General features: G+C 42.9%; 2 protein-coding genes across 4 annotated transcripts in view; both read right to left on the reverse strand.

The window, feature by feature from the left end:
* LOC117757043 (calcium-activated potassium channel subunit beta-4-like) overlaps window positions 1-5,223 on the reverse strand; it is a 17,701-nt gene extending 12,478 nt beyond the window's left edge. Inside the window, exons 1-2 of the mRNA XM_034577782.1 lie at window positions 4,974-5,223; window positions 2,526-2,696 (exon numbers count right to left, since the gene is read on the reverse strand). Of these exons, the coding sequence (XP_034433673.1) occupies window positions 2,526-2,696; window positions 4,974-5,138 (336 nt within the window). The 5' untranslated portion in view covers window positions 5,139-5,223. The remainder of the gene's footprint in view (window positions 1-2,525; window positions 2,697-4,973) is intronic.
* Window positions 5,224-11,804: 6,581 nt separating this feature from the next.
* Window positions 11,805-18,744, reverse strand: LOC117757028 (CCR4-NOT transcription complex subunit 2-like). Of its 3 annotated transcripts, none has more exons than XM_034577752.1 (15): window positions 18,664-18,744; window positions 16,830-16,961; window positions 16,582-16,645; window positions 16,180-16,327; window positions 15,524-15,742; window positions 15,102-15,181; window positions 14,882-15,013; window positions 14,674-14,804; window positions 14,311-14,431; window positions 14,062-14,218; window positions 13,796-13,857; window positions 13,409-13,458; window positions 13,214-13,314; window positions 12,904-13,048; window positions 11,805-12,526 (listed from the first exon to the last, which is right to left on the reverse strand). In XM_034577752.1, the coding sequence occupies exons 2-15, from the start codon at window positions 16,947-16,949 to the stop codon at window positions 12,440-12,442; spliced, it is 1,617 nt and encodes a 538-aa protein (XP_034433643.1). In that variant the 5' UTR covers window positions 16,950-16,961; window positions 18,664-18,744; the 3' UTR covers window positions 11,805-12,439. The 3 variants fall into 3 exon arrangements, with proteins under 3 accessions (XP_034433643.1, XP_034433642.1, XP_034433640.1); XM_034577751.1 differs by having other exon boundaries at window positions 14,888-15,013; window positions 16,573-16,645; XM_034577749.1 differs by having other exon boundaries at window positions 16,573-16,645.
* Between the last annotated feature and the right edge of the window lie 1,370 nt (window positions 18,745-20,114).

Consider the following 20,114-nt stretch of genomic DNA (forward strand, 5'->3'; position numbering starts at 1 on the left):
CACTTAGAAGTTCACAACCAAATAAATAAATAAATCAAGGTTATAAACACAATATTGGCACAATGATCTTTGATTTATGAGCCACTGCTGAAAGTCTGAAGCAGTTAAAATGAGGATCCAAAAAACTTTAGCAAAGATGTGACTTGGTTCCTTAAATCCTGTAGAATTCATCATGAGCCCGAAGCAGGAAACACTGAAGTAATGACACTGACGGACTGATGGACACTGACAGACCAGTGACCTGCTCCCACTGGCTCATCAGCTCCACCAGGACTGGGATGGTTGGTTCACTGGATGGTTTCTCTGTTTGTCTGCAAGGTTACACAAAAAGGACACAATGGATTTCCACAAACAGTGTAGTTCAGTGTGATGTCATCAGGGGACTGTGGCAGAGATACGAGCTCTACTGAGTCATTCCAGTTCCAGATGTTCTGGACCTTCCTCCTCCTCCTCCTCCTCCTCCTCATCGCTCCCTGTGTCTTTGTTTCCTTTTCTAGACGTTTGACAGTTTTGGTTTCCTGTCCTCTTGTCGTGGTCACGTGGCTCAGGATCATTTAGAAGTTGTGATTAATAATAATATGTCTGAATTCTGTAGTGTTGTCATCCTGACGTGGCGGGGGGGGGGAGGCCTCCTGTGTCTGGGGTGATTTCCTCTGGATCTGATTGGAGGGTCTATGTGATAAATATAATGTGACAGTGTTTGAAGTGTGACTCTCCCTCTCTCATTAGTTTAATCAAAGGTCACAGAACCTGTGAGTGGAGCTGTGATACCCAGCCGCTCTCCCTCTGCCTCCATCAGACATTAGAGCTTTTCTGAATGAAGCGTGACTCGTCTCTCTCCCTCTCTCTCCACTTCATCGCCATTGCTGTCGCTATGGCGACTGAGCGGCATCAATGACACGCCATCTCTCGCCCTCTATATTTACTCAGTTGCTGTAGCGACGGCCCAGACGTGCACCAAAGAAGAAGAAGAAGAAGAAGAAGAAGAAGAAGAAGAAGAAGAAGAAGAAGAAGAAGAAGAAAAAGAAGAAGAAGAAGAAGTCCCACGGACCAACAGACAGACGGACAGCGACTGTCCTCGTCTGTACGGCTGATTTATTATTTCATATTCTCCTTCTTCCTGTGAGGAAGCTCCGTTATACACATGGCCGACATATGCAGACCCCCCCCCCAATCTCACACTCACATGTTGTAGTGCAACATGTCACGTAAAGATGTTGGTTTATATCTGTGCTTCTTCAACAGCCTCCTTTCTTTGGGTTTCTGTCTTTTCACCAGATTTTAAATGAAAGACCACAATCGGCTGATTTGGTGACGTCGTGTTGTTTCTTCTCCTGAGACGACGACACGTGATCCAGAGAGTTGAGTTTGAGTAAAGTGTCAAAACGTGTGAAGGGTTAACAAGCGAATGCTTTTCATATGTTCAATATGTTGACTTGGGCTTTTTTTCAAAAGATGAATAAGAGAATTATCAGACATATTGAAACCTCCCAGTGGAGGGTAACGCTTCATCCAATCACGTGAACCCACAACTAACCACAGGTCAGTACTGATCCAGAGGCTTTCAGAGCACAGACCCAGTGGAAACAGACACAGCAGCAGCTCACACTGAACCTGATCCCACTCAGACTCTGTCAGCTGGGATGTGTTCACTGTCAGCTGCTTGGTAATGACGCTCAAAGTCCTGCATTCACACACTGAGTGTTTTAATGGCGAGTTTTGTCTCAGCGGATCTATTTCTGTTCGTCTCACTTCAGGCAGCTGCCAAACAAAAACCAATCAGACGCTCAGCGGATTAAAAAAAGATATGAAATCACATGAAATTCACCAGAGCTGCGGCCCTTCTTCTTTAATCTGGGCCTGTTCAGAGTTTCACGTCTGATCACAGCATTTTACATTTTTAAACATTATACTAGATCTGTTTTTACAACCTGCATAATTCCATTTACTCTCGTTCATCTGCCCGACATTAAAATGATATAAATGAGTTCACTACAACATTTCACTCCCTTAGAAACACTTTTACTATCTCAGCCTCTGACTTCTAATCCTCATTTAATTGTTATTGATTTTGTGTCATTACTTCATCAGAGATTTGTGCCGTTAAAGTCCGGCCTCTCGGAAAATTGTTCCAGAGAGGGATTTATTATTCTCATAAACATAATTTGATATTGTGGTTTTATCAAAATGCTTACATTTTTTCTGTGGCGTATAAAAAACTCACAACAATTATTTTCATTATAACATAAATCTGACAATTTCCTTTAATAACTGATGACATGAAATTGTCCTGTTAACAGTCAAAGGGTCAAAGATGCTGAGTTTCTTTTCATGGAAACAACAAATATTCACATTTGAGGAGCTGATACCAGTGATTTATAATAATATATGTAATAATAAAATACTGTATTATTGGTATTTAAGTTTATCGTGGTTATAAGTTGATGGATCCTAAATGTTGTGCTGCTGTGTCTCTGGAGCTCGGCCCGTTGACCTGGACCCGGACACTGGAGCGTCCCTCCTACCTTCGGGTTCAGGACCAGCTGCTGCTCGTCGAAGTGCAGCAGAGCCACAGAGTTGGACTCCGAGTTGTTGACGAAGATCTGCAGACAGGGATAGAGCGACGTCCCTTTACAGTCGGCGCCACACGTGAACACACACTCGAACATCTCCTCCGGACGCAGCACCGACACCACCTGAGAGAAGAGGAGGAGGAGCCGTGAGCTTCAGACTGAGATTCACCAGCGGGAACCAGTTTAGACATTTTCTCCCCAAACGGGATCTTGACTGATTCATAAACCAGATGAAGAGTTTGAGGTAACGTGAATTTTGTGGGAATCAATCTAGAATGTGAACAGATGTTTCCCTCAAAACCACAACTGAGGTGGTGGTGGCGCTAAAGAGTCTCGCTAAAGTCAGTAGGATCCGGGTCATAGACTTTGAGTAAAGATGGACGACATCTTTTAGGATTATAAACCCTCCTCCTCCATGTTAGCAGATGGGACATGGACCAAACTCAAAAATCAAAGTAGACGTTAAATAAATGTTTGTAAAGATGTTTCTGTCATTTCAGGTCGTTCTCATCTCTCTGATGTTTGTTCAAGTGTTTCTGATCAGTTTGGTTCGAATCAGTTATTTGATGATATAAAAACAGGCTGAGACGTCATGATTGACAGCTGAGACTGACTCCTGATTGGTCGAGAGCTTGTATTGAAGATTAGTTTGTTCCTGTAAGTATTTGGATCTTCCACATGGCAACGAAGAGCAAGGCAGCAGCTCTTCTCTCGGCTCATTACCAGTCTGACATAACAGCCACGGCCATTAAAACAAATATCAATACGACGTCAAACAGAAAATCAATCCTTTTAGATTTGATGAAAGTCGGAGCCGTCTTCATCAGTCAGGAGGTCAGCGAGCTGCATATTGAGATTTATGTTATGTGAAGCAGTGGATTAGTGAGTCCTCTATGACTTTGTGTGATTTAAAACACACACACACACACACACACACACACACACAAACAAAACCCGCCTCCACTCTGTATAATGCATGAACGTTGTTTCAGGACAATGCAATAAGCTAACAGCCGAATAAATCAGGTCTGAATCCATCCTTCACAGTGAACAGCGGCAGCAGAGTGTGGACGCCTGTGATTTATGACATGAAACTCTCGGACGAGGAGCTGAAGGTGGAGAAACTCACTTTGTATCGACGGGAAAAGATTGAAATAAATGACTTCATAAATCTGAAGCAAAAGGCCTGAGGTGGAGATTGTGTCCAACACACGTAAATTAAAGTAATTTAATCACAACGTGACGCTGCTTCGAACGAGACTGGTCATGACGTCATAAACATGTGGCCTGAAAAACACAGGTTCAGAAACAGTAGAGACACAAAATGAAGCTGATATTGATCCGAGAAAATCTTCATATGATGTCATATAGTCAGTGAATGATGTCATCATGATGCCACAATAAAATCTGAACAATGACATCATATAGTGCATAAAGTTTTACAACCAATAAGATAAGAGATAAGATCTAAATCTTATTAAATTAATGAATTCTGTATATGTAAATTATTGTGTAATTGACTTGTTGATCACTTAATTGATGAATTGACTAATCACTACTCAGAAGCTGATCCGACTCAGTGCATCACTGACAGTGTGACTGATGATTGACAGGTCCTGTCAGTTCTGATGAGGACTCGTCACCGTCACTGTCCATCGAAGGGACGGAAACTCAGGACGGGAGATTCAGACCTGATTTGTTTCTAAGTTTATGAATCTTAGTTTAACTCAGATCATCTCCAGGAATCTTCTGACATCACGACTTCAATAAGGACTTTTACAGACACTGAAATATATCAAAGTATCACCGGCCAAACAAATACGTCCAAATCATTTTCAACTGAATCTTTCTATTAAAAGATTCAATTTAAAATGTAAAATGGTGGAATGAACTCATCAGAACACGATGAGGACTTTTAATTACTGTAGTTATTAATTTATCTATTTTTGATCAACTGACTCATTTGAATATTTGGTCTATAGAAATCTAAATCAGTTTACTGTATTATAAAACTGCATTTTCTGATAAATGAATAAACACTCAAAATGGTTTGTGGTTCATTATTCATATGTTCACAGCAAGACTTTTTAAGAAACTAATAAAACAGAGCAATGGTTGAATAACTTTAAATAATGATAGAGTGACACAGAGACCAGTGAAGTCTAATGATCACACCCAGGACATCAACTTATTCTAATAACAACACGATACAAACTGTCACAGAGGGCAGAAATATATCAAATATTAAATAAGTGGTGTATTTAAAAATCTGTCCCTGACAGATAATAACGATGTTTAAAACTAATGAATACTTGTTCATGTTGAATAAACGGCTCCGAGCTCCGGCTCAGCGGGGCGGCCGGAGCTCGGAGCCGCTGGAGCCGCTGGAGCCGCACTCACCGTGCAGTTGGCCGGTTTGCTCTGGAGGCTCTGCAGCGTCGGGCTCAGCCAACAGAAGCCGAGGATGAAGAGGCTCAGGATCCCGCAGGCGATCAGGAACAAGCCCAGACGGATGCTCTTATCCTCGGCCTCCGAATACTCGTACGACACCCGGATCTTCGCCATGGCAGCTCCGAGGAGTGAGGCTCCTCCACCGGCATGGAGAGGAGGAGTGGAGGAGGAGGAGAGGAGGAGAGGAGGAGGGGAGGAGAGGAGGGGAGGGGAGGGGAGAGAGAGAGAGAGAGAGAGAGAGAGAGAGAGGAGGAGTGGAGGAGTGGAGGAGGAGGAGAGGAGGAGGGGAGGAGAGGGGAGAGAGAGAGAGAGAGAGAGAGAGAGAGAGAGAGAGAGAGGGAGAGAGAGAGAGACAGAGAGAGACAGAGAGAGAGAGAGAGAGAGGAGGAGTGGAGGAGTGGAGGAGAGGAGGAGAGGAGGGGAGGGGAGGGGAGAGAGAGAGAGAGAGAGAGGGGGGGGAGAGGAGGAGTGGAGGAGAGGAGGGGAGGAGAGGGGAGGGGAGGGGAGGGGAGAGAGAGAGAGAGAGAGAGAGAGAGAGGGGGGGGGGGAGAGGAGGAGGAGAGGAGGGGAGGGGAGGGGAGAGAGAGAGAGAGAGAGAGAGGGGGGGGGGGGGAGAGAGGAGGAGTGGAGGAGAGGAGGGGAGGAGAGGGGAGAGAGAGAGAGAGAGAGAGAGAGAGAGAGGGAGAGAGAGAGGGAGAGAGAGAGAGAGAGAGAGAGAGAGAGGAGGAGGGGAGAGGAGGAGGGGAGGAGGGGAGGGTGAGAGAGAGAGAGAGAGAGAGAGAGTGAGAGAGAGAGAGAGAGAGAGAGAGGGGGGGGGGGAGGGAGGGTGCGAGAGAGAGAGAGAGAGAGAGAGAGAGAGAGAGAGAGAGAGAGAGGAGGAGGGGAGGAGGAGGAGGGGGAGGAGGGGGAGGAGAGGAGGAGATTCAGCTTCTGGGGACCATGAATACAATCATTCCATCCAACAGTTATAATTCAGTCTGGAAACTGAACTCTGCAGATCACATGAAAACATTTCCAGTTTTCTAAATGAGGTGTTTTTATTAAACTAATTTCAGTAAACGTCTGAAGAGGAAAAGTTTCTCTTTTCAGACTTTGGACAACGATGTTGAAAAGTGTCTCATTCTGATATGTTTTGTCCAATTGAACATGTTTTCATGTGATTCACTTGATTTGACTGGTTAACACACTGTGTCCTGTAGGAAGCTGCTGCCTGAGGCTAAGAGGCTTATCTCATCCAGAGCAGGACAGTGACAGAACATCGATCTGGAGCCTCAGGCCACCGGGCGATCGAGGATCACCCAACCTGCAGAGGGGAAGAGAGAGAGAGATGAAACCAAACATGATCTCTGCTGCTCTGAGAGCTGATCCAGGTGAGTCCTTCTCCAGGAGCTGGACCTGCAGCTCAGGTCTGCACCTGCCTCCTCCACGTCAGCACATGGGACAGGATTATGTTGAAGTGTTTCAGATGAGACGTCGTGATTGACAGCTGAGATTGACCCAGGATTGGTTGAACATGTGTGTGGGCGGGACCTGATCTAAGTAGAATAACAAGATGGCAGCGCCTGGATCTTCTTTTTCCATCTTTATTTATAGTTTGACTCCTCTGGTTTTTATATTCTGCACCAAAACTCAAAAAGTTAAATATTGTTTTACAGAGAGATCACCGTATTATTGTTTTGTGTTAGCCAATCACAGCTGACACACGTCGAGAGGCGGGGCATGTTCCTGACCAATCACATGGCTCAATCATTCACAGTAACATTCTCCTCTGTGGACAAATGTAAAGTTGTCAGTTAATTTAATTAATTAATAAATAAAATTAAAGAAACCTGAGGACAAAACTACCACAATATAAACACGAACATTTCAGATGTGTCATGTTGTGTAAGACGAAACATTATTATTATTATTATTATTATTATGTCTTCATAGTTTCACACACGTTCTCTGACTCTGTTCTTTGTTAATTCTCCTCAGTGTCATTTACAAACTTTATTCTGTTAATTGGACTTCATTACGTGTGTGTGTGTGTGTGTGTGTGTGTGTGTGTGTGTGTGTGTGTGTGTGTGTGTGTGTGTGTGTGTGTGTGTGTGTGTGTGTCTGGTCTCCAGAATGGCCTCCGAGGACCGGAGGATCAATGTGCTGACTGAAGCTCATGGATCTGAAGAGTCCAGCCGGTGTCAGAGAAGAGAAAGAAGCTCGACGATCCAAACACTGAACTAACAAATAGAGACGTAAACACAGAAGCTTCTCGTTTCCCAGTTGGTGGAAGTTGGAACTTCAACCTGAACCTGTTTCACTAATTCACTGCTGAAAGTGGTCGACTCACAAACTCTCTCCTCCTGTTTGTTTGATAAGAAATAACACAATCCACATGTTAGTCAGAGGTTTAGTGGAAGTCAGTGCAGACTAATCAACGTTGTTTTTTATGGAATTCATTGAAAATAAATAAAATAAATATAACAAAGAAAAAGGCTGCAGTAAAAATGTGAAAATAACCTTTGACAGATTCATATCCTTCAGCCTGTGGTGGATATGAAGTATTTCTCCTCTGTGCTTCTGCCTGATGCATGAATGCAAAGTGCAGAGTGAAGCTCAGCATTACGCACTGTAATCAGGGAGGCCTGTGGCAGGATTATTATCATCTCTGCAGATCAAGAGATTACAAATATTAACGGACATCAGCGCGGAGGAGCCACGTGTCTCTGCAGAGCAAACAGAACAGCCCCAGTTTGAAGAACACCAGAGACCAACCAGCGGCCCAGTCACCGCCTGACTCATTTTCACACCTCGGATTCAAACTCACAGACTGAGACTGTGAGAGAAGCAATGAAACGAGGTAAATGTGAAGGTCCAGGGAAGAAGCTGCTGCACCGACAGTTGTGTCCTCTGCGGACGGGATTTAGGTTTTCAGGGAATAAAACAAATAACAATGGATGTAAAAGGGCATCGACTCAAATCAACATTCAGATGATGCGATTAGGACGCACGGTATTTGCTCCTGCTGCTCTGACGTAGGAGGCAACATTTGGCTGAAAATCCAACAATCAACAGAGACTGATAAAATCCTCCCTCGTGCAGCTGATGGACGGAGCAGCTTCGTTCTGCATCAAATACACAACTTTATGTTTAACACGTGCTTTAATCTGCAGTGAACAACAGTACTGGACCAAACACAAAACCCGTGCAGGACATTTTACTCAATGATTAATGATTTGTATTCTAATCTGAGGCTTGGTTTTACATTGTTTGTTGATTTTCTGTCACTGATTGATGCAGATGTCGGTTGTGTTAAGTTCATATTGTGTGATCAATATTTTCAGTTCACTGTCACATGACAAAGAAAAGCCTCAAATTCTCACAGCTGAGAAGCTGGAAACTGAAATGTTGATATTTTATGACACAAATCCTGGTTTTACTGTCCAGATAGTTGTTGATTAATCTTCTGACAATCAACGAATTGATGAATTGATGAAAATGTTCCTCCTGAAGCTTGAGGCTTGTGAACAAAGAGCTGGACGATGTTGTTTTAGTGAGAGTGAACTAAATAAAGTCCAGTGTCTCATATTCTCACTCCCACACGTTAATGCACAGTTACATAACCGTTGTTCAGACATAATTAGAAAAACTAAACAGTTTACTAAGTGAAAGAAAACCTGTAAGATTATTGAGTGTTAGATGTGAAGTGAAGGAAATGACATCATTCAACAGACATGAGTGAAACTAACTCATCGTTATCTGCATCATCGGTTTGTCTTCAGCAGCTAATTCTTAAAAACATTTGATCTCCACTGATTCCACCACTTCGGTCAAATCTGCTTCATTTATTGATCTCAACTGTTCACGTGTGTGTGTGTGTGTGTCTGTGTGTCTGTGTGTGTGTGTGTGTGTCTGTGTCTGTGTGTGTGTGAGACCGTCTCCGTTGACTCAGCTGTAATGAAACTAAAAGAAACTGATGTTATCGAATAATTTCACATGAATCATTTTCATAGTTTTAGCTGCTGAAGAAGTGACGAAGGAATTTTCAGTTTCATCATCATAACTTAAGAGAGATGAAATTTCTACTTTATTAATAGGAACAAAATATGAACTGGAATTCATTTAAATTTATCATCGATTCTTCTTTTATGTTAATACGGCTGAACCCGTTCTCCTGCCGGTTGGTTTGTTGGTATATGGCGCCGCCATGTGGACAATAGGCTGAAACGGTTTTCTGTCAACTTACATTCAAAGACATGTTTAAAACATTAAAAAAAGATTTCCCCACCTTATTGACCATTAATACATCTTTGGACAGATGTTGCTTTGACTCCTTTAATTTGGAGAAATAACTTAAATTAAATCCACACATTTCTGCATTAAATGTCAAATGTTAACTGCTCCTTGCACCTTCCAACGACCGGTGTCGTCTGAAAGGACAGAAACTTAACTAAATAACGTTTATTCAAAGGAAAAATGCCCCAGAAAATTTGATTGTTTCTTAAATGTCATATAAACCAAAAATATGTTGTTTCATTTTTCTTGAGACACAATTTGTCATAAAAGAAAATTGCTGAATAAAAATTGTCCTTTTTCCACTATTTAGCAAAAATGAATTGATCAAGTGTAAAAAATCTGCAGTTATTAGATAAATATTAAAAGCTACATATTGATCTGGACAAAATAAACTTTTCAAATAGAAAATAGCACGAACACAACTTCAGTCAAACTCGATAAAACGTTAGTTCAGTGGAGACGAGCCGTTTGTTTTGATTTTAAAAGCCGTTAACGTTAAACCGTTATTTGTCTCTTTGCGTGTTGCAGAACAGCTTCCAGGAGGAACCTCCTTCCGATGCCTCATCACAGGATCAGTTCCATTTTCAGTCCTGAAAAATAAAACATGGCGGTTTCCACATTAACACAAAACAAACAATCCAGACCCGTCTTTAAATTTCATTACCAGAATATTTATTTTATTCTTTTTCCTATTAAAACACTAGCTGCCATATTTAATAAAACAGCCAATGGCCAAGTGCCTCAGTCGTATTTCTCCAATCAAATCTTGTCGAGCAGGTCACATGGGATCTGTGGGCGTGTCCTTGGCTTTTCTGCTGTAGTGTCAACAAGCTGGCCCCTGTAGTCGTGGCAACGCCGTCACAGTCGTCGTCACGGCAGCGGACGTCGTTGCTGGAAGGTGGTTGGTTGGTGTGTCCGTGGAATCGGAGGTGGTCCCCTGCAAAAACCATCTCCATGATGGTTTCCATGGTAACAGGAAGTCGGGTATTGCATTGTTCACTGGCGGCCAGCAGAAGAGATGCTCCTCGTTTCAGAAAAAAGATTTTTGGTTTTTCCTGTTTTCTTAAAAATACTGCCTTGTATTTTAGGTGTGTGTATACATACACACATATAAAGACATATATATGTACACACACACCTAAGTGGACATTGGTAACTCCTGGGGGGAACTAAAAAATATAACAAACTCAAATCAATACATTTAAGGCTTTTTGGGACTTTTCAAGACCTTAAAGAAAAAGTTTAACATTTGGGAAGATTCGCTTTTGGATTTTTGTGCTGATTTGAAAATTTGACACCAACCTCGTGTCTGTGCGCTAAACATGGAAGCTACAAGCAGTAGTTTTTAGCTTCTACAGTACTCCAGTACTCCACAGTACTCCACAGTACTACAGTACTACAGTACTCCACAGTACTACAGTACTACAGTGCTCCAGTACTCCACAGTACTCCAGTACTACACAGTACTCCAGTACTACACAGTAGTTCAAATGAACCAAATGAATGTTGATCCAGACCCAGATCACCTCTTCTGCTCTGAGGAACCTTTCACACCTGATGTTCAGGTTCAGAGTGAAGTGAAGAGTCTGAAGCTCTGAACCAACGAGGTGTGAACGAGTCGTCAGAGCTGTGAGGGGCCATCTCCCGTCTGAATGTTCCTCTGGGTTAATCGACTGCTTCATATTTGCAACACTGACATGAAAGTGGCATCAATCTTCACTAAATCTCAGCAAGAAAGTGAATAAACCTGTTTCCCAAAATGTCAAACTTTTCCTGCTTCTCCCTCGGAGCGGTTCGACTGTTGCTGAACAGAGAGCAGATGCTGCAAATAAATGTGGGAGGTGACAGAAAAGAGGAAGAAGGTTAAAGAAAATAAAATGAAATAAATATTAAAGGTGAAGAAATGAGGAGCTGCAGAGAGAAAACAGGAGCTGTAATGATTGAATGACAAAAAAAATAGAAATGAAAAACTGTGGATGAAAACTGAGTGTGAACGAGATGTGAAGACATTTTCATTCTGTCTGGAACTTTTATCCTCTGAGTTCTGACATGATGTGAAAAGGAAAATCTATATTTCTCCTTTTTTTAACCATCTATTATTGTTCTGCTGGGTCATTTAATAAAAATAAATTTAAAGAGACGTGTGGTGATATTGTATATTTTCTTCTCCCATGAACAAACCCTTATTAATGAGTATTTACTGTCTAAAGACTATTGAAACATCAATAAACTGGATTTTCACTGAGTCCCACATAAAGTGTCCTTCTGCCCCAAATGTTCACCACAGTCGTCGGTTCCACTCTGGTGACGTCCCTGGTTTTGGTCTTTATAAGGGATTTATTGATAATAATAAGAAAATAATAATTCCAATTAGTTTAAACTAACTTTGATTCGCTGGTGTTTCTGGTTGTTGAACTTTACTTGAATTGGCTAAAACCCCAAAAGCTGAGTCTCTGATCCTAAACCCGCTGCTGCTTCCGGCACAAAACAAACCAAAATAAAAGATGTTTTTTCTCCTTTTATTATGAAATAGTGCTACAATGTACATTGCATTTCCTCTCCTGACTGTCCACTGTTTGCTGATGTGTGTGCTCTGATGTGTAATGTTGGAGAAACCTGGTAAAAATAAAGAAAACTGATAAATATCTTTAGTTCTTCAGACACAGAGTGAAATAATTATCCATCCTGACGTTTGTGATCGAATCCTTTGTTCTGTGTTAAAATCTGCTTCTTCTTAAAAGCTTCTCTTGACAAAAAAATAGTAGATTCTGAAAGACGGAGTAGAAACGAGAATCACTCGATCAGATGGACAGTTATTTACAGCACCCGTGTCTGTGATTGTTGTACTGTGCTGTCTGTTGACATTAAGTCTGTGCTCCACAAAACAGAACCAAACCCATGGAGGGAGGGTGGGAAATAAAGTTAAAAACAAAATAAAATGAGGTAAAGAACAAAGAAAAATCGGTCAAGTTAAAATGATAAAGTCTTAAGAGGTCAAGAGACGGGACGTCCTCTCCTGTCCCGACTCCTTAACGGCCAGATTCACTTTAAATGTGTGTGGAGGCGGAATAAAACCTAGACGGTGGTGATGGATGAGCCAGGAGGGCCAATGGCAGGCAGGCAGGAGGAGGGAGAGCCAATCAGAAGGCCTGCTGGGCAGGATTGTAGTTGAAGGTGGAGGGAACGTGAGGTCGTTCTTCTAGTTTGTCGTACTCCAGATGAAACTCCTGCAAACAAAGAGAAAGTTTTAAATGTGTGAGTTCACATCAGAATTTGATTAATTAGATTATCACTGATCAAATTCTGATTCAATCTATTTTACATCCAATAAACATTTTACCTGCTTTTTATTTCAAATTGGTGAATGTTGCTTGGTGTTAAATCAATTTCACAATTATAGCTTCACATCATAAATCTGTATTTACACTTTAAACATTGGTCATACAGGCAATCTTTAAATGAAAAAAGCTCAGTGAACATGTTTACGTGATGTATGAAAGCATTAAAAGCCCAAAACTCACGAGGGTTAAATAAGTTAAAGGTGCAAATTTCAGTCACCCCAAACTGAGCGGATGTAAAGTCAAAGGTATGTGTTCACGTTCACCTTGGCCACTTTTCTCCAGTTGATGCAGTCGAAGAAGTAGTAGGTCCCTCTCTCGTAGGCGTTGGTCTTCAGCGTGGGCTCCATCCCCGGAGCCCGAGTGATCCAAACCCGCTCTTCTTTGTGATACCGCCAGTCCCTGTTAAAGCTGGAAACACACAAACACTTAGAACCTCCAATCAAGACTCACTTCAAAACGCCCTGTTGTGTGGACAGAAAAGATCCAGTCTTTCTCAGTGTGTGTGTGTGTGTGTGTGTGTGTGTGTGTGTGTGTGTGTGTGTGTGTGTGTGTGTGTGTGTGTGTTGCTCTTACAGTTCTACTGCAGCCAGCAGTTGTAGTAGGTCTCCACCGTTCATATAGTAGAGATAAAACAGCAGATCTTCACCATATCGAGACAACTTGATAGCTGCTAACTGCAGACAGGAGGTTAGAGACTCAAATTAGTAAAGATACTCAGAACAGAAATCATTACTTTAACTCTCATGTACTTTTATTCCAATTACGTACCTTGTCCCGTATGTGGATGTTGGTTAAATACTCTGACGGGACGTGGAAGTCTGAAGGAGGAAATTATGTCAAAGTTTTAAAAAAGCATCTTAAAATAGCTTTTAGTTAATATACATATAATATAATGTTCTGTTAGTTCATGTTTTTTGTTCTTGGTCCTTTTTAAATATGACATTTGCGCAGAAACTGAGTCGGTGAAACTTTTACATCCTATTTTTTACAGATTCAAAACTCACATGGTCTTACAAACTATTTACACATCCAGCAAACACAAAGCCCCACGATTATCCCTTTGCAGCTGCTCTGTGAGCACGAGATGAACCGAAGGACGAAATGACTTCCATGAAGGTTCAGGACAAACTCAAATAATCAGACGTTCAAACTCACCTATATCCTGCGGTCGACATGGAGCCGACGCCCAGGGAGACGCAAACTTGGGGTAGAGATTCCTGATCCAGACAGAAAAAAGAGACGTTAAGATTTACATCAGCATCGCTCCTGTCCCAACACACCTACTTCTCGTACCTGCAGTCACATGATTAGTTTGAAGCCAATCATATAGATGCTGATCATGATTTGGACTCGGTCTCAAAATAAAAGCCAGAATTGTTGAAGCTATATATGAAGAACAGGTTTGTGTGCGTGTGTCGTACTCGGGTGAGTTGAGGTTGAGGCCCAGCGTGGTGAGGTCTGAGCCCAGCGCCAGGTGGACCATGCCAGGGTCCGTCTCCGCCGCCCGGATGAACGTCAGCAAGCCAATCATTCCAAACTGGTCCGTTACCATGCCGACCGGGATGTTGGTCACGCGCCCTGTGACACAAAAACCACAGATGACAACGGCTCAGACTCAAATACGCTCATATGGTTCCCTCCCCTCTGTGGACGTGTCACGTGACTCTCACCGTCAGGAAGAACCTGAATCCCTTTCTTCTGCTGGTTGTTGTTGCTAGGTGCAGAGCTCTTGTCGCCGGGGAACTTTGGACCATCTGAGTTAGAGGTGGACTTTCCTGACGAGTTCAGATTCTGATTGGACAAAAAAAGGAGGTAAAAAATGAGACACAAAACAAGAGGGACGAGCCGAAGAAACAAAACAGGAAACAGAGCTCGAGATTCCTTTCTACTTCCTTCCACTATCTAAAAATCAGGCTAGTTTCTGCTAAATACACAGTTTTACAGTTTGAATCTATTTCTAGTAATAAACGAAAGTGAAGCAGTCGCACCGCAGAGCGCAGGGACAGGTCAGAAATAGCCAAGAGAGCAGTCACCGTTTTGCTGTCTTCGTTGGTGCTGGTGGGGTCTTTTGTTTGGTAGTTGGGACCAGGGAGAGCTGGGAAATCTTCGTTATGGATGGAAAAGTCTTGCGACTGCTCACTGGACGGCTTGGTTACCATGCCAACTGGAAAAAAGGAGGAAAGAGCACTTAGCAATGCGTTGATGACAGCGAAATATGTCAAAGTAATAAAAATCACACACTCCCACCGTAAGGCGCCCGACCGGCCAGCGGGTTGAGCAGCGGGGTGGGATTCGAACCTCCGTCCCTCCGACTCCTCTCTGCTAACACCGGGAAATCTGACAGGTCCAGCCCCGTCACATTCTCACTGCCGTCTGCAAAGAAACACGTTTCGAAGCTTAGTCCAATATTCAAACCAATAAAGTTCAAGTAGTTTATCACAGGATGAGTTGTTTTTTTTACCTGTTCCATTGAAGATGTTGTTGGATAATGAGTTGTTTAGGTTGAAGCCGGGATTCCTGTTCACCCCAAACCCTGACATACTGACACACAACACAGACACACAACACGGGCTGGATTATTCTCTGAACTGATGACACGCATGTGAAAAACTCAACTGAGATTCCGACTGGAGAGAAAACAGAAATTCATCGAACTGAAACCAAAAGGAGAAAGTGAACCGTCAAAAACACTGGTCTCGATCTAACCACATTCACAATGTCACACCGGTGTTATTCTCTGTTTTTGGTTTCAACACATGAAGCTGCAAGAATCTTGATAAATTAATTTGACTGAGTGTGCGTCCCCTCGGACCCCTACACGTTTTATTCTGTGATTAAACATTGAGTCAGTCACAAGGTGAAAAGTGTCTAAGTGTGTGTTACCTGTTAATAGTGAAAGGCTGCCGTGCTTGCTGCTGTTTGGGCATCCCGATGATGCTGGGCGACGACCGGCTGGGACTCCCCATGCTGCCGCTCCTCCCTCCTCCGCCGCCACCTCCCCTGTCGCCGCCGCCGCCACCCATCCCTCCCGCTTGACCCGTGGGACCCCCCACCTGCTGGCTGTGGTTCAGGACACTCCGGGTGCTCATGGGCAGGATCCCCCTGCAGAGAGACACCAGGGAGGTTAAAGCTGCACGAGGTGGTTTTGTGGTTTCATGCTCACATATGGTCGTTTGTGAAGAGAAAGAGGAACGCGAGCAGCTGGAGGTGAAACTGTCACTGACAGGAAGTGTAAGCAACGCTTTGTATTCACCGCTGGTAGTCGAGTCATGTGGCTGATGAGAGCCAATCAGAAAAAGAACGTGGGCGTTTGCATAATTGTTTACAAAAGCCTTAGTTTCTCTTCGTCCTGACTAAAACGCAACCGCAGCCTTTTCAAACTAAAACAAGACCAACATTTGGGAGGCTGGAAAACTCCGGAGTCGTGTGAATGGCAGAGCGAACCATAGCTAGGTGACACGTTTTAAAACCGCATAACTACATAAATACTGAAAAGATAAACTAAACATTAAAACAATGGAAGTGTATATTTGCCGTACCTGCTCGGTGATGGAGGCGTGTGCATTGTTCCAGTGTTGGGTGTACTGGCATGACTGGAGAGCTGGCTGGCAGACTGGTTCAGACCACTTCGACTTAACTGAGGTGCTGCGCTGCTGTTCATACCACGCATGGGAAACCCCAACGCACCTACAACAAAGACACAGAGACAGAAAACTTGTTTATTCAAAAAGTAAAACATGAACCTTCTCAGTTTAAACATTGTAGAAAAACACAGTTGTGAGCTTAGACGGCAAAATACAGGTTTTAACTTGTGAAAAGATCTAAGAGTTTATGATGAAATCTGTCTTTGTACAGTAGAGACTGAAAGTGTCTCAAATATTTATCATTTTAATGAGACCTGAGACTGACAAGTGTGTGTGTGTGCATCTTACTCTGCGGACCATATAAACTGGCTCCCAGCTGTGACAGTTGACCCGTAGAGGAAGCAGAGGAAGACACCAACATCTGGACACAGAGGAAATCCAACAGATTGTTACTTAACAGTAGAGATGTGTTGGTTATGAGGATTATCACTGTGGGTGTAATTCCCCATTCTTTCACACAATACTTTAAATATGTAAATATAATTGAACGGTATAGAGTGTATGATGAAGATTGATGTAGAAAACCCTGACTAGCAGCAACTCACATCTTTATCCGGGCGGTGAGGAGGGAACATGGACTGCTGGCTGTAGTAGAGGCTTGAGTCGTCCGCGTAGTCGTTCTCCACCCCCCCCTCCATAAACTTCTTCCGGTTAGCACCAAACATACCTCGTGTCACCTGAGAAACCAGAGAGGAAACATGGTCAAGAACACGTTGAAGAGGTGAATCACACACGGATTCATGACGGCGTCTTAAAAGATCCTGTGAACTAAACTTTGTATATTTGTACAGAGGCAACAGGCAAATACGTTATAACTGTTTGGATAATTGAATAATTATTAAAGTGATATTTTTTAACCTCTTAACAAAAAAAGATTTTCTCCGTTTTAACTCATATTAGACTGAACATCTTCGGGCTTCCGTCTGCTGGTCAAACCAAAACGATTTTTGAAAGGTGTCAACTTCAACTATTATTCAGAGTTTAGCTTATAAACCAAGGAGTTACTTGAAAAACTAATTGATGGATAATGGACATTATCATTACTCCTAATTTTGTGAACAAGAACTCATATTCTGTGGTTGTTCTGTAAAGCCCTGAACACATTGGTGCATCTGTGATTCAACAAGCAGGTGCTACGTCCATTTCCTCACATTAAACTAGTTGTACATGAAAACAAAGTCAATGAAATGACCCAGGAAAAAGGACATAAAACGTGTGGAGTTGAACACATGGTTTGGGTTTTAGGTAGATGTGGAGACACGTCCTCGGAGCTGCTGGACCAACCGGGGACAGGGGTCGATGTAAAGTGTGGATTGAATCTGGAACATGTGCACGTCAGTGTCTGGAGAAGCTTCTGTCATCACTTACACTTGTTTTCACTTGAAACACATTTATATTCAGATCTGAACTCACAGCAGCTTCTGATCTGTGCGTTTCCAGAGCAGCTCCGGTCATTACGGGATGCGAACCCCCGACCTGTCTGCGGGGTTTCACCGGTTGAATTGTGTTGGTTGAAAGTAGGTTAACAAAACACCCGCAATCTGCAGCCAGTGAGCAGTAGCTAACGGAGCTAACCCGCGGACAACGTGGACACCTCGGGGGTTTTCTTTGTTAAGACCCCGTGCTTCCCGGTGTGGGTTCTCCTGCTGCTCCCACATGGGACCAGCAGCCGTTAGAAGACAAAACTTCTTTCTTCTGCTTTCAAATGTCCGTTAAAGGCGCACAGAGCTAATGTTAGCAGCATGAGCTAATAAAGCTGCTCCAATCTGACTGACGTGGATCAAACCTCAATGTTTCCTGCTTGTTTTCTACAACACGAATAAAGTGACTCAACCCGCGTCTTCTTCTGTCACTGAATCTGAAATGAAATGTTACATATTAGCTGCCGTTACCGTGTTAGCTCCGAAATGTGTCAGGAGCTACCGCTAGCTAGCAAGAGCGCGTAAGCTAACGGCTGCTTCAATAGGAATACACGAGTACGTTAGCATGCGAGCTAGCGCTCGCTACCGAGCTAGCTGCTCGGCTAGTAGCACCGTAAGAAGGCCGCTACACGAGCTCTTAAAAGCGGGTTTAACGTGGTCCGTCGGGCCGGTGAAGTGTGATTTTCAGCGGGTAAACGGACCGGCTACCGGGCGGAGACAGTGACCGGGAACAGTGGGTTTTATTCGGGTTTGGGCCTGCGCCGCCTCCGTCGGTCAGTTTCCCAAAACAACAACAAAAAGAACCGGGGCCGCGCTGCTCCGGTGAGAGTCGAGTCCCCTCGGTTCTCCGCTCCGCTCGGTCCCGTAGTGACGAGCACACGGCCCGGGTTTCACTGCGGCTCCGCTTCGGCTCCAAACGTCCGAACAAATGAATAAAAGAAGAAAAGCAGAATCTCACCGCATCAATCTTTCTTCCCCGCTACAATCCAAGATGGCCGACATCACTTCGCAAATCAGAGAGGATGCTGGGAAACCTTTCCCCTCTGACCCCTGAGCCCGTTACGTTACTCTACTTTAGTTACTTTACTTTATTCTACTCTGTTCTACTTTACTCTACTTTACTGTATGAGCCCCGTTACGTTACTCTACTATAGTTACTTTACTTTATTCTACTCTGTTCTACTTTACTGGATGAGCCCGTTACGTTACTCTACTATAGTTACTTTACTTTAATCTACTCTGTTCTACTTTACTGGATGAGCCCGTTACGTTACTCTCCTTTAGTTACTTTACTTTATTCTACTCTGTCCTACTCTGTACTACTTTACTGTATGAGCCCGTTACGTTACTCTACTATAGTTACTTTACTTTAATCTACTCTGTTCTACTTTACTGGATGAGCCCGTTACGTTACTCTACTATAGTTACTTTACTTTAATCTACTCTGTTCTACTTTACTGGATGAGCCCGTTACGTTACTCTACTTTAGTTACTTTACTTTATTCTACTCTGTCCTACTCTGTTCTACTTTACTGGATGAGCCCCGTTACGTTACTCTACTATAGTTACTTTACTTTAATCTACTCTGTTCTACTTTACTGGATGAGCCCGTTACGTTACTCTACTTTAGTTACTTTACTTTATTCTACTCTGTCCTACTCTGTTCTACTTTACTGGATGAGCCCCGTTACGTTACTCTACTATAGTTACTTTACTTTAATCTACTCTGTTCTACTTTACTGGATGAGCCCGTTACGTTACTCTACTTTAGTTACTTTACTTTATTCTACTCTGTTCTACTTTACTGTATGAGCCCCGTTACGTTACTCTCCTTTAGTTACTTTACTTTATTCTACTCTGTTCTACTTTACTGTATGAGCCCCGTTACGTTACTCTCCTTTAGTTACTTTACTTTATTCTACTCTGTTCTACTTTACTGGATGAGCCCGTTACGTTACTCTACTTTAGTTACTTTACTTTGTTCTACTCTGTTCTACTTTACTGGATGAGCCCGTTACGTTACTCTACTATAGTTACTTTACTTTAATCTACTCTGTTCTACTTTACTGGATGAGCCCGTTACGTTACTCTACTTTAGTTACTTTACTTTATTCTACTCTGTTCTACTTTACTGTATGAGCCCCGTTACGTTACTCTCCTTTAGTTACTTTACTTTATTCTACTCTGTCCTACTCTGTTCTACTTTACTGGATGAGCCCGTTACGTTACTCTACTATAGTTACTTTACTTTAATCTACTCTGTACTACTTTACTGTATGAGCCCGTTACGTTACTCTACTATAGTTACTTTACTTTAATCTACTCTGTTCTACTTTACTGGATGAGCCCGTTACGTTACTCTACTATAGTTACTTTACTTTAATCTACTCTGTTCTACTTTACTGGATG

The sequence above is a fragment of the Hippoglossus hippoglossus genome, chromosome 23 (genome assembly GCF_009819705.1).
Source record: "Hippoglossus hippoglossus isolate fHipHip1 chromosome 23, fHipHip1.pri, whole genome shotgun sequence".
Classification (NCBI taxonomy): domain Eukaryota; kingdom Metazoa; phylum Chordata; class Actinopteri; order Pleuronectiformes; family Pleuronectidae; genus Hippoglossus; species Hippoglossus hippoglossus.